This window comes from Schistosoma haematobium, chromosome 4, assembly GCF_000699445.3.
Source record: "Schistosoma haematobium chromosome 4, whole genome shotgun sequence".
In the NCBI taxonomy this organism is placed as follows: Eukaryota; Metazoa; Platyhelminthes; class Trematoda; order Strigeidida; family Schistosomatidae; genus Schistosoma; species Schistosoma haematobium.
The window spans coordinates 43726593-43741591 of record NC_067199.1 but is presented as its reverse complement, the minus strand read 5'-3'; the positions used below and the strand labels follow the sequence as shown (position 1 = coordinate 43741591).

Here is a 14999-nt window from a genome sequence, read left to right as displayed (position 1 = left end):
ACCATAACATGCATATTTACATCAAGCCAATCAATTGGTGATCTGTAAGGCTCCAGTTTTTTCGCTGACTCTTAGAAGCCTACCCGATATTTGGACTCTGTATTTATATTTTCTCTTATTCATGTGTTCTAACTTTCTTTGTCAGAAAACAGTGCTGTATTCCTTGTTACGAACCGATCATAGAAGGCGGTTGTCACAGACTCAAGCCATATATTTGACCAAGTTCGGTAGTAAATTCAACTTCTGACGGGTTCACACATTTACACACATATTTTGGAAAAGGAAATTTCTGTTTTAATACGTTTTCGCTCACAAGATGTCTACACTGTGTCTATTTCCTTCAAGATTGCCAATCCGTTATGAAAACCAAAGACTTATGGAGAAAAGAACCCTTATTACTTGCATTTGTAGCCTTCTATTTTGTACCTAACTATTTTATACAAATAGTGGATCAATTCCTGAGGTTTGACTGACTTTAAATATTTTCTTCTTCGAAGTAGACTTGTAGAATTATGGTCTACTTCGATATTAGTATTACTTTAATAATAGACTTAACCCTAAAATTGCAGATTTGTTATGATGTAACTGCCTGATTTATAAGATCTTACGTAGAAGTCACGTCATTGTCTACACCAACTCATTGCATCGTAACAATGACTAATATATGACGGATAACTCTACAGAGCCTCCTTTGTTTTTGACTTGAGGGTGACCCAAGAGGTAGGTGAGTAAACACCTGATATCAGGACAGAGCATTTGAAAGCTGACCGAAGCAGCTTGTTGTTGGGTAGTCCACTCAAATATTCTTGTTTCGTTTTCTTACCCTACATTCCCTTAAAAGCTCTGATCCTCATACAGAGGACATGTTCAGAAAGTCATGAGCGACAATTCGTGCAAATGAATTGCTATGAAATAAGGTAAAAAGGTACTCAAGTATATTTCGGTCATGGAGTATCGCCGAATACTTACACGGCGTTGGTCGCTATTGCCTGAAAGTTACTAATTCTCTTCTAAGTTGAAGAAATAGAACGGGGGTGTTCTTGTTGGGTAAGTTGATTGGACCAACGTTCCTACAGAAGTCTATTGTAGGAGGAAGCTGATGTAACAACCCAGGTAGATTTGTTAATAGTTGACTGAAAACATCCAAGTAAATGTCTAAACAAGAAAGCTCAATTATTCATTCACTTCTTTATTTTGTATAGAGATTACATATTCTCACAATAGATAATGAAAGGCTTTGTGTGTTTAAAAAGGTAGTCTCGCACCTTTCCAGGACTTAAAATTAAGGACGTATTCACTACTAATCTGGTTTCTTCTTCAGTAGAGCTAGGGCAACCTAGAGGTACGGAAGATCAGGCGGTGCAACAGCTCGGGAATAGTACTGTTACAAACAGAATATTCCTTAGATCTCCATCTTGTTGCTTATACGAAGGCTGCCAGGCATAAACGGACAGTGTTCAAGCACTGGATGACACAGACCTTATATAGTATTAAGCTGGGTCCAATTTTGACGAAAGTACGGATTACATACGAGCTGATTGATGCTATTTGAGTATTATGAACTGGGATTTAAAATAGTTTCAGATTCGGATATTGTCAAACCATCCACTTCGAAATGGAGTACTAATATCCTGCTTCCAACACGGATTCAGACGCGTCGTTAATATCAAACGGAAGCTGGTACTTTCTAAATCATACTACCATCCAGTATGATTCCTGCTACATAAACTTAATGGTGTTATTTACATCGTATCTGCGGCATGAGTAGATTACCTTTAGTTCACCAGCAGAAAGAAAATCTTCCTCATGTTGAAGCAGCTACAAAGTCTCTTTAGTACCTTATGAATAAGAAGCCCTAACACGCTCCCTTGTTTAAACCACTAATCACTCTCTCTTAGGTGCTGATGTCTTTGAGTTATTTTCGATAATTCAGTAACGATCATCCAAAAGTGATCTGAGACAGTTGAGCTAAGAGTGTATCTACATAGGATTTGATGTAATGAAAACACATAGTTGGAATAAAATCCTCATTCTTGCATGATGAGTATGTCACTAAACTAGACAGATGTTTTTCTATCAGTCTACCTTAATGAAACACGTACACATTTTTAAGCTTATAGATATGAAACATGAACCTCGTTTCATTATATATGTATATATGTAAAAGGTTAGACTGGTGATGGAACGGACCATTCGTAGAAAGGAGTTCCAAATTCAAACACACAAAACCTTCAACATTCAACACGGAATAATAGGAAATATATTGCTTACACAAAATAATAAGTTAAATTAATCTTTGAGACAATATTTTGAAATTTTCGGGACGTTTCGGTGAATTCTTAACCACCCAACTTAGGTGGTTTCTGGTCTCCTTCCTAATTCCTCCCCTAAACACAAACAATTATTATCAGCTATCACTAGTTGTGATTTTTTAGTAGCGCGGTTCTTACTGGGCAGAACGTGAGCCGTTGACTGTGTGAATAGCCGTTTGACTCGTGAAAATATACATCAAATAATTCACAGTACAGAAATTCCACCTAAAAGTTTTGATAAAAAAACGCTCCCACCATGTTGTGCATCAAAACAAACAAATTTTAGATGTTATTCATCACCAAAGTAAGTTAATTTATTATAAGCGTTATGAGAGCGCTCCATACAGGTTTATTATCTATGAATAATTTGTAGATCATTTCACATTTAGAACAGCATAGACATAAGCGAACAATATTGTTTTCGATTAGATTTTTATGAGTTGTAAGAATCGAGCTTTCAGATTCCATGAATGGCATTCCAACGTAACTAAAAAGAGAGTATTTGACACAATAAAAACTCAAAAAACACGTAATGCGTTTTTATTACGTTCGTTGAACTTCTTTGATTGTCCGTGTATATTCTTCGGTAGCTACATGGTAGCTCTTTTAACTACAGTCTAAGCGTCTCATATCGTGCGAGAAATCTGCGTGCCAATATCATTTGTCCAGCAAACCGGGCTATGACCAAATCAATCATGCTTGACTTAGAAACGAACAAATGACATCAATGCAATGATAGATTCGTCGTTTGAGATTATATGAGTAATATACAAACTCAAAACTTCCTAAAATACCTTGAAGGTAAACAAAAGTAACGTAAAGAGTTCTCTGTGCACAGCTTGTAGCCTATGACTTCGAAAGCAATACATAATATCTTCATAGAAGTGTAGCATAATTCAGTTGTAGAAGTAAAATGTAAATGGTATGAATACTCTGTACTTTTACTTGCGATAAGACATGAAATGAAAACCTCATTTGAAACAATTGTCTATCATGATTATTTTAGCCATTAAACAGCCGATATTTTTCTACACAAAACATCGTATTTACATAACAGAGTGCTCTGCAAGTGTAATATAGCTCCATTTATATTTAAATAACGTCTGAAGAACTCCATTGAAGCAAGCTTGAAACCCTTAACATACGTTCTTTGACTGTACGCAAAAATATACGTTGGCCTTGCGATTTAAAAAAAATTTTTGCTGAAGATCCTTTCATTTTTTCTAAAGCTTGGATTTTCATGCTTTTGTTATATCGGTATTTGTATGTTACATCACTCGCGGGCGGTCCGAGTTTGGCGCGTCTTCGGTTGTTTAGTGTCGTATTGTTTCGCTTTTAGGAGCTAATGGTTCTCATCGTCATATATATTTAGTTCTCCAGGTACTGTTTGAGGTAAGCTTACTGTTTAAATATCGGACCTGAAAATGGAAACCTAATGTTGTTAAAGATGCCATTTTTTGTTTTAATCAGCTGTCCACTAAAGTTCTTGTTGAAAATAATGTAGTGTCTGAACCTCAATTTACTGATTATTAGTATGAAGGCAATTCAATTTTTTTTCCGAAAATGTTATAAATTATTTTGGTTCCTGACGTGTATGCACATACTGGTAGTATGGATGTTTGTTTTCATTTTTCAAATTTTACCGAATTTTCACTAAAATGATATTGTTAATTACTGGTTAATTGGATTATTCATTAGCAGTAGCTTAATGAATCGCTTTCAATCAGTGACTCAGATAATGTCGGACAATGAGTTGTTTATTTCGTTATGCTGTCTGGCTCTTGTCTTCGATAAACAGACTGGAACATTCATTGCCCTAATTTCATAGTTATATGCTCGTATTCGCATGAAATAAACATTATTGTAAAATAATAATGCTTTCAGAACGAGCTTTCATGTCGTTATATGTTCATAAATACGGAGTTGGAAGTAGCAATCGTTATGTTTACTAGTCATGAGCAAAATGTACCACACTGTCGTGTCGATTTAACTATTTCACAATTAGCAGTTTCATCTTAGTCGTGTTATCCGGTTAATCACATGAATTTGGTTGGAATGGGTTTCAAACATGTCATCCTGAGTTAAATTTACATACCTTCAATGACAGTGACACTAAAGCCTTCTTGGGCGTTTATGGGTTGGGCCTGTCTCCGAATTTCGGGATTTGTAGGGGTTTGATGGCTGGTTAAAAGACTGGCGTTATGAAGTGATATTTCAGTACATTTGTTATAAAAATCATCTGGCGACTCTTACGGTAAAAATAAATGGGCAAAGTTGAGAATTTAGTAAGTGCACAATCTGTGCTTCGTGATTTAAAGCTAATAAGATGATAGGGTTCTATTTTTATTTACGAAGGAATTTTTTGATAGTATATTTAGACAGTTTAACCACTTGCTATTATGTAGTCAACATTTTGTAATTGATGTTCGCGAATGTATCTGTTATATAGCAAAGTGTGATACCGCCGTTTTAACTTCTGTCTCCTATGGATGTGAAATCTTTGAATACCACACTTATGAAGAAATCGAATCTAGAATTCACTAGTTGATTTAAAATGAGCCTTATTCACTTTCATTGTCTTCTCACATGTATCGCTTTGTACAATATGGAGTCCGTTATTTTATTTTCGATGCATCTTCATTAATTTTTTATTTTACTTATTTTAACACATAGATACTGGTACAAGGAGGCACCAAATACATATGCGCCACATAGATCTCATTTGATATGTATGAGGGCTATGATACTGCCCGGGTGCCCAAACCGAGCCAGGTGGTTTTCTTTGGGGGGGATGGCACACCCGGAGCCTTTGACCTGAAGGTCTGATCCACAAGGCATTTGAGCATCGTAAGGAGATGCGATCTCATGGTAGCCTGTGACCAACGATTGGTTCATACTCCATTTGTTCCCGCAGGATACTGGAGCCCATGATCACCATTGGTTTGGAATGATAGTTTTCCAACTCTCCTAGGTGGACTCTCCGTGTCCACCAACCCGGTTGAAGCACCGGAGATTCGCTTTTCGTCCTCTCGATTTCGTAAACAACACTTGTGGTGCGAGAATGCAATGAGTAGGACTTCCCTGGCAGAAGCTATATACGCGTGGCCATGTGAGAGCATTTGGCGAGGGAGAACGGACTCTTCCCACTCTCGGCCGTACCAGGACATTTTATTTATTTATTTATTTGAACACATGAATATTGGTACAAGAGAGCGCCAATATATATGCGCCACACAACAATGAGAATTCGAATAGAAATAGAAAAAAAGGCTAAGGAGCGCAAAAGAAAAAGAGAACAATAACGAAGAGATTGGTGTAAGGTAGTATGGTAGAAATGAGGGAACGGAAAGGTACAATCATAAGAAATCTTTCAGGTAAGGGAGACACAACCACTTTTTATGAAGAAAGTAGAAGAAGGTTACAGCAGGATCGCCACTGGCTTCTATTCTGAGCCATATCTGATAACGTCTCTAGCCACTACCAGGACATTTTGGGGTATCTTCATTAAATATATAATGCACTGTGATTTATGTCCATTGATAACTACTTTGTTCATGAATTATGATAATTTAGACTTAAATATGACTGGTTAACTTTGCTTTTTGCTCTGAAATATGTTCACGTTTTCGCCAAATTATGTTTTGATTTTAAAATCCGTTAAGTGTCCAAGAATACTAGGTTATAAAAAAGCAATAGTGACAGACTGATTACAGACCGTCAGGATTTTAATCGATTGCAAATGGAACATTCTCTCCTTAATAAGATTCTCTTCACGAAAGCGCGAAACCAACAAACACATTAGTCATATAAGCTTCATAGTGGTTGAATCTTAATCAAGAATTCATTTCATTCGAAATTGCTGGCTGTTCATGAGATTTATATGTGTCACTATCTCATATCTCAACATATTATTATTGTCTTTTAATTTAACTTTATATTTAGGTAGATAATTTCTCGGTATCTTGTTAGTGCACTTTAATCTGCTGACTACTGATCGTGGCTGACATCCACTGCTAGATATATCTTTCCTCAGTTTTTCCGCGGATTCCCGGTTGACTTAATAATAACAATAAATGATGATTAATTCTAATGGTGATAGAAAACCTCGGAGATCGGTAGGCGTAACATACGTTTTGTGTGATACGTTTCTTTGCAGTCATTAAAGTTTACATTCGATCCAGTGAATGATGCATCTGTAAGTCAGTTTTTAAAAATTATAACTTCAATACAATGTCCTTTTTCTCATTAGGATGGTATTGTATCATCTAGGAGTTTAAATAGACGCGTTTCATTCTCTCAATATGTTTTTGTTTTGGGTGACGAGGATGATGGTTCTCAAATGTGTGTTAGGTAAGTTAATTACACAAGACTTATATCGTTTATTATTATTTTGTTTTGTACGTTTATTTGCAAATGTTCACTGTATTTTTAAAGTTTGAGTGTCGGCGAGTTTGGCATTGTTCTAGTTGTTGGTTGAATTCCATGTGAAATTCCTATTCATGTGAATAAACCTGAAATGTAATAGCTAGTGAGAGCTGTAAAATATAGCATTAGAGTAATGAATATTTTCAAAAGCGGAAGAAATTTTGATCAAATATGCAAAAGACAGGTTGATCGGTTTCATAAGAGTGTATAATAGGGTATATGTGAATGTTTAATATTTTTAAACTGCTCACATTGACTAGCAATTCGTAACTGTCAGAAAATCTCTTCTAGACATAACCAATGCGACCCATGCTTTAGAACGCCTTTTCATACTGATATATACAAAACTTGAGCAATTAATCTACATAGTGATATTACGTTCCTACTACCCACATTTCTAAACAGGACATCGGCTGAGCTAATAGAAAAAAATGTCTCAACAATAGATAAATAAGTTATGTAGTAGAAATTAAACGTATTTGGAACATTTAAATTTCAACGACAAGGCAGATGACGTGCACCATTTGATAAATTTCTACCTACTACTTTTAAAATCTTTATTGGTATTAATGTATAAACAAAGATACTTTAATGGTTTCGTCGCAGTAATTGGGAGTTTTGTGAATCATTGCAATGTATAAGTCCATTCACGTACACAACACTATCCATCCAGTTGCACCTGAAGTTACAATAGTTAAGGGGGTAATTAAAAATGTGCTGCACAAATCTCATTTGGTTCATTTCCTATAGTTTTACAATATCTACTGATCACCCCTTACATTGATTACAATTTCCTTATTTATGGTTACTCACTAGCTTTTGCTATTCTAAAAATGAAGGTCAACTAATTCTTGAACGTATTTCGAAGTCTTATCTTAATCGTTTTTATTTAATTAAGTCTTTTTGTATTTGCAGTCGTTTCAACTCAAATATATCTGTTGAAGATGAATTTGCTAATACTAATAATGATATCAATAACAATGATAATAATAATAATAATGACTATAAAAATGACAACAATGACAACAGTAGCAATGTTAACGATAATATGGAAAGTGTCACATCGATAAGTGATGTTTCTATGGAATTATCACCTGATTCTTGTTTAAAAGTTAAACACGAGTCGTTCAATGAACAACAAAACACGAATATGGAAGTAGATAACGATGCTGATAGTCGGACGTTATCCTCTAAATGTAGTTCCTTGGAATCAGTTACTATTTCTAGTCTAGATGAAATGATGATTGTAAAAAATGAATTAAGTTGTACACCCAGACATCATCATGATGTTTCAGATATGGAGGTACAAAGCAGCATATGTCCATTACCATTACCAATTAATGAAGAATTGTGTAATATGTCTATTATCTCCACTAATGAATTGAATCTTTCTACCAATAATGATGGGAACATTGATAAAAATTTACCTGGTGATAGTTTACCTCATAAAATATACTCTCAGCCTTCATGTCATAATGACGTACCAGACATTACTTCAACAATTAAAAATAACGAGGATGTAAATCATGAAAAAGTCCTTACACCGTCGTTCAGGTCACCTCATTTTTTACAGTCTACAAATACGATGATGACAGATATAGTAGAAGATCCATTATTATCGGATAAACGACCTGTATCGGTCGTTAAAATGCCCTTAATCAATTTGAATCTAAGTAATTCTTTACCATTGACAAGAAGACGATGTAACATTAATAATAATCTCCAATCGGATGTTGATCAAACGCCGAAACCTTCTGAACCAGAAAGAATTACATTTGTTAGCTTAATTAATACACCACTACGTCAAGCAAATATCGGTGATGATACTGGTGCTAATTTAACTTCTGTAAAAAAAGTGATTCGACCGAAAACTTTCAGAGATGTAAATGAGTATAAACCAGAAAGGCTCTTATCAAATACCAGACGATTGCATAATCATCTGCGCAATCAGCTAGCTGAATGTCAACTTGAAGCTGTTATCGATCATATTGTGAGTCATACTGTTCCCATACCTCTTTGATAAATATTTATCATTATTTTCACACATTCAGCCAAAAATTAGCTATTATAAGCAAAGCGCAGAACTATTAGCACTGTGTTACCACGGCTGTGGTTATCCGCAACATTTGATGAACACTAACTGTATCGTACTCAACAATTTCGGTCATTCGCTAATTCAGTGGGTGTATATTAATTATTGGATGTTTATTTCCATTCAAAATTTCGTTTCAGGCCTAGACTTCAACTATATTCATGTTTTTCATCCGCGATGTCAGTCTGCACTACACTAAATATGTCCATAGCAGACAGCTGAGAATAACTCCTTTTATTATGGACAAATAAAGTGCAAATTGTACAAGTTGGGAGAAGTTTTCTTGGAATTCTGTTGTAGAAGGTTTGATTTGCCTATCAAACCAGAACACCACCCTGAGACACATGTTTTCTACCATTTTTAGCGGTCTATCGAGCTTAGTGAATCGTGAAAATCTAAGGTATTTTATTCTTGTATGGTGTGAAGCAAATAATATAATTATGAACACTAATTGCTTACTGATCAAGGGAATAATAATCTATACTGTGCTATTGGCATCTGGTCTTTCTGGGATCAGTATGTCACTAAGCGTTAGAACCAAGTTGACGCTGATTTGCTAAATCTCCATTCACGCTCGTTTGTGGACTATTGGGCCAGACGGTCAGTGTGAAATAACTGGCGTGGGATGCAGTGTCTCTTCGTTATTTCGGTTTCCGTCCAGACAGTTTACATCCAGAATACTGATATGAAGAGAAGGATGAAATGGCAATGACAAACAAAGCTATTTTTTGACATCTTTTTGTCTAGCTCCGAATCTGTAAACTGCTGGCATCTAGTTATGTCCATGTTTTATCTTATAAATAATAAACTTTCGATTAATCTATAAATCATATATGTCATATTCTCTTATATTTCAGGATCACTGCATTTTAAATGTGATCCTTATATTCCATTTTTTCCTAATCTAATGTTCTAGCTTAGATATCATTGTATATTATAGTTGATGGTAATCGATATAAGCTCATACAACATTCATTTCCTTAGGATTCTGTGGGCTGTTCACCTTCAGCTTACATCAGAGGTTTTCCAACTCCTTAGGTGAGCGAATACTGCCTACTATCGTGGCTTAAGCGTTACGCCAAACGTGGACCTTCTTTTTGTGAAAATGCTCTCTCCACGTAAAAATATTAAGACTTCCGTGGAAGAGATCAAAAATGGATGATCGTATGCACAAGAAGAGCAAGATCGGCTTATCCAAAACAGTATCAAGTCATTTAGAAAGGGGCTTGTTACCATCTATTCCAAGTTCACTCTTGTGTAAGGTATGATTGAAATCACTACAATATTTTGTTTATGGATATCTGTGTGGTTATAACTACGTGTATATGTGTATGCAGTGATACCAAATGAAATATTGCACATTTTCCAAGAAATAGGAATTGATTTTCATGAAACATTCATTGTTCGATCACTTTTGTTTGATATGTACACTTTTACAGTTTGAATGAAACTTTATGGTCATGTTTGCATCAATTTCTATCTTGTTGTTTCCTCAATTTAGAAATATGATTTTTCTAACATTAAAAGTATTGTGAATTTCCTGCGTAAAAATGAATACATCGATTGTAACTTGGAAACTTTGGATAAATCAACATTGCTGACTGATATGGACCGATATGGATCAGATGAAGTTAGTAATAATTATTGTTTAGTTCATTTATTGTATATAGATTTAAATTTTTATCTTAGGATGATTACTTTCAATTATTTACCAGTATGGAAGTTATGGAGATTGTTGATTTCTATTGAGATCATGAAATTATCTAAATTAGCCGATCATTAAAAACATGGAAGCACTGGTTAGTGTTGTTTATGACCCTCTTATGTTTCTGAATGTGCTAAACTAACTTGTGTCTGATGCTAAAATCTTGTTTATCCTGTCATGTCAGATATTTGTTTCGTCCTAATGTGGTATTAAGCACTGAGCATCTACAACTCACATTCGGGGGTCGAACCCAGGGCCTTTGTGCGAAACTAAAGCCCCTTGATTTAAACTTTAAGCATCCCAAGATCTCCACAAATAAGAGTATATATATATATATAATGACAAATTTGTTCGAAATAGTTTATTCGTATGACCATATTTTTTCTTCCCAACTGTTTTTGTTATTCTTTTGTGATTCTTAACAGTATTTACGATTGCAAAACCAACTACACTTACATCTCTATGATAAATTAGTTAAACGACGATTTGTTATTGAAACTGAAAATATAAATCGATTGGAATTCTGGAAACGTTTGTAAGTGATCATTATTATTTGAGCAATATTGTTTTTACCCCCCTCTCTCCTCATTCACTTTAAAATTGTATTAGTGTAAATTTCCAGTTAATTAATACTTGACTATATGGGTTAAAAGTGAACCAGATTTAAGGTATTATATGTGTATATGGTTAGTTTTTATTGTCTCTATTGTTACCCAAATTTATGTAATATTAAGCGGCTTACTGTTAAATCTCCACGGCTTATTTTTGTGATTTGTCTACATCTGTTATCTTACGTGAAATTAAATACTGCAGATGTCATAGCAGTCGATTAGGTGCATATTTTGCGTATAGTGAATACTTTGTCAAATAAATATACTTGATGAAATCGTAGAAACCTTATAACTGAACGTATCTAAGTCTTATACCCTTTAGAATTATTTATTTATTTGAACACATGAATATTGGTACAAGAGAGCGCCAATATATATGCGCCACACAAAACAATGAAAATTCGAAGAGAAGTAGAAAAAAAGACTAAGGAGCGCAAAAGAAAAAGAGAACAATAACGAAGAGATTGGTGTAAGGTAGTGTGGTAGTAACGAGGGAACGAAAAGGTACAATCATAAGAAATCTTTCAGGTAAGGGAGACACAACCACTTTTTATGAAGAAAGTAGAAGAAGGTTACAGCAGGATCGCCATTGACTTCTATTCTGAGCCATATCTGATAACGTCTCTAGCCACTGTGTAGCACCATGTCTCGGACCCCAACCAGGGAGTCGTGAAGGACCAACAGAAGCCAGTCCTTTGCAGCTTTCTTTCATACCACGACACCATGACATGCACTGAACACATCTCCGCTTTTTCCAAACAGTCCCAGAGTCGGCAAATAATGCACGACGTGGAATTCTCTGGGACGACATTCGTAGAACATGTCCAAGCCACCGAAGCCGGTGTTTCAAGATGGTGACACCAATTGCATTATCGTCTCTGTGCCCGAACACACGATGCCGAACTTCTGCATTACTAACATGGAGTTGCCACCAAATGTCAGCAATCCTTCAGAGGCAACGAAGATCGAACACAGGGAGTCGTCTAACGTCCTCAACTCGGAGAGGCCAGGTTTCACAAGCATAGAGCAAAACTGCTCTCACCGACGCGTTGTAGATCCGAACTTTCACAGCCAGACTGACATCACGAAGGCGCCAAAGATGGCCCAGATTGACATAAACCACTCTGGCTTTCACTATACGTGCATTGATCTCATCACTCACACCCCCACCAGCACTTATGCAGCTACCCAGATACACGAACTTCTCGACTACGTCTATCTGCTCACCATCCAGAGCGAGTACAGGATTGGAATCCTGCCAGTCTTGTAGAAGTACTTTGCACTTCGAAGGTGCAAAGCACATACCATACCTACGGACACTGATTACCAACTGATTAAGTGCGGATTGCATGGCTTGGGCATTATCGCACAGTAAGACAATATCATCCGTATACTCAAGGTCGAGAATTCTTTTTCCAGGAAACAGATCTACACCGCCACTACTTACATCCATCAGAGCTGTTTCCAGAATGCCATCGATGGCAAATTGGAAGAGTAATGGTGAGATTCGTCAACCCTGCCTAACCCCACTGCTCGAATGGAACAATGGAGAGAGGTGGTTGTATGCCCTCACTCTGCCTGAGGTGTTTTTATATATGGCTTTTAGGATGTTAATAAACTTCTCAGGCACACCCTTCTTCAATAGACAATCCCAGAGAACAGTCCTGTCCAACGAATCGAAGGCAGCCCTGATGTCTCGCTTCGAAAAACAACTCTTTATAATAGCCCCCCATTTATGATAATACCCTTTTCTTATTTCCTTTCACTGTTCTAAACATTTATGGAGGTCCTAATAGTTCAGACTTCTCACTCGTTTTGTGTATTGTTTCCTCTAGTTAACTGTTTTATATTATGGGTATAAAAATAAATCTCAGTTAACAGTCATGCATAACGTAAAACCTGTCACATGCATACGGTGGTTCAAGTTACCACACCAAATCAACTCAGCGAGATACCAGAGTAGTATAAGTGGTAACCCTATTAGTGATAACAGAAAAGTTTAACAATAAAAGATATGATTCCAGAAGAAAAATAGGGATTGGTGAAATGGGAAAACATAAAAGTTACGAAGAATTCTGAAACTTGGGATATAAAGGAAGGAAAAAGCTGAACTCACCTGTAAAATCATGAATCATCGAAAGTTATGCCACACAAAGTCTCTAACCGTTGATCACGATAATCAAACTTACATTAACGAAGCAGTCTGCACCTACCAATACGGCTCAGTCAAACAGTTGATGTCTTCATGAACTGATACCATGTCATAGTTTGGTCACAACTAACTTTTCTTCAACCTAATTCCTACACCAGCTATCACTTAAACTGAAAATATCACATATCTGCTTGAAATAACACACACACACACACACTCATTTAAACATGCATTATTTTACTTAAAATATAATTTATCTTCTTTTCCAAGATATTAACTCTAAATATTTTATCATTTGAATAATTTGTTGTATCTTTAAGTGTTAAATTTATATTAGTGTAATTAAATAAGGTAACTGGTAAACTTAGGTATTGTAAAATTAATTTTAGATATCTAGAACGAATCAGTACTGTATTGATTTCGCCTCAATTAAAATCAGTTACAAAGAACGTATCTGAAATGAATTTGATAGAGGTAAGATTATTTGAAATCAATGACTAGTTTTTCTCTTTTATTAATCTGTACAAGGGTGTATTGTGTGTAGCTCTTATAACTTAACAGTAATATTTTGTGGTGGTGGTGGAGGGCCCATCATAAATATTTCAAATTATGTCACAATGTAATTTTCATTTAATCAGTTTGTAGTGCACTGTTTTGGTCACTATCAACAAGTATTGATTTATTTATGAGTATCGGAACTTCATGCTGTAATCACTGGTTATAAACTCAAGTAACTTCTAAATGTTTGACTAACTTGATTTCTTTATATCGCTAGACTTTGATCAGTCCTGATGAAAGTAATAGTAATTATTGACAGTTGAGTATTTCATTCTAATCGATAATATTTTACTTATATTTCTAGTGATATGTTTTATTGTTAGCTAAAGTTATTCATAACTATTATAGTCATTTCATTTTCCTAGGGGTTCTTTTATTGGATGAAATTTTGCTGTTTAAGCGGAGCAGTAGTCTATGGGTTAAGATGTTCGATAAATTTCCATCCTCGAATCCAGCTCCACCTATTTCAGCTTAGGCAACTGGGTAGTATCATTAGCACTCACAATTAGAATGTGTCTCATACCTAGGCACCTAGTAAATAAGCTAATCAGTTCGTTATTTATGTTGGTGTAATGCAAATGTTTAGTTAGATTATAGAGATATAAGTGGATAGGATGTTTTGATTTGTGTAAATGAAAAGTTGAAATTTCATTCTGTAAATTACTGATTTACAAACATCGATTTTTATTAAAAGGCTATCGGATAATCAAACAAAGAAACTATACAATGATTATACAACTAGTTATTTAAGCATTGTACAACTGTTATTTATCGGTTATTCAGCGTTTAGAATACTCTGAAGGTTTATACTGACAGTGATGAGCTTTGTTTTCAATAAGCATGTCGCTGATAGGAGACATATGCTCTACTTGACTGTCGATCAAAATTAGTAGGTTGGAAGAAAGCTAAGGGCGACCAGACCAAAACATGGCACAAGTCCATGAAGTTACTGACAAGTGGTCTGAGTCATGTTGGTAGGTGTAGACTACCTGGTTGGGGACCGCGAGATGATAGCAACCGATGGTTAGAGACTCTGAATTACATGGCTCAAAATCGTTTGCAATGGCGCAGGTGCATCCATTCTTTGTGTTCTCCCAAATTCTATTCTTCTGAATTCTTCATGTCCCTTTCTTTTTTCTCTTTC

The 14999-nt window shown here is 35.5% G+C and overlaps 1 protein-coding gene across 1 annotated transcript in view; it reads left to right on the top strand.

Moving 5' to 3' along the window:
* The first annotated feature begins 3587 nt into the window (after nucleotides 1-3587).
* MS3_00008157 (uncharacterized protein) overlaps nucleotides 3588-14999 on the top strand; it is a 31307-nt gene continuing 19895 nt past the window's right edge. Inside the window, exons 1-8 of the mRNA XM_051216511.1 lie at nucleotides 3588-3704; nucleotides 6255-6427; nucleotides 6469-6507; nucleotides 6562-6662; nucleotides 7653-8727; nucleotides 10331-10459; nucleotides 10960-11069; nucleotides 13687-13771. Of these exons, the coding sequence (XP_051067104.1) occupies nucleotides 6386-6427; nucleotides 6469-6507; nucleotides 6562-6662; nucleotides 7653-8727; nucleotides 10331-10459; nucleotides 10960-11069; nucleotides 13687-13771 (1581 nt within the window). The 5' untranslated portion in view covers nucleotides 3588-3704; nucleotides 6255-6385. The remainder of the gene's footprint in view (nucleotides 3705-6254; nucleotides 6428-6468; nucleotides 6508-6561; nucleotides 6663-7652; nucleotides 8728-10330; nucleotides 10460-10959; nucleotides 11070-13686; nucleotides 13772-14999) is intronic.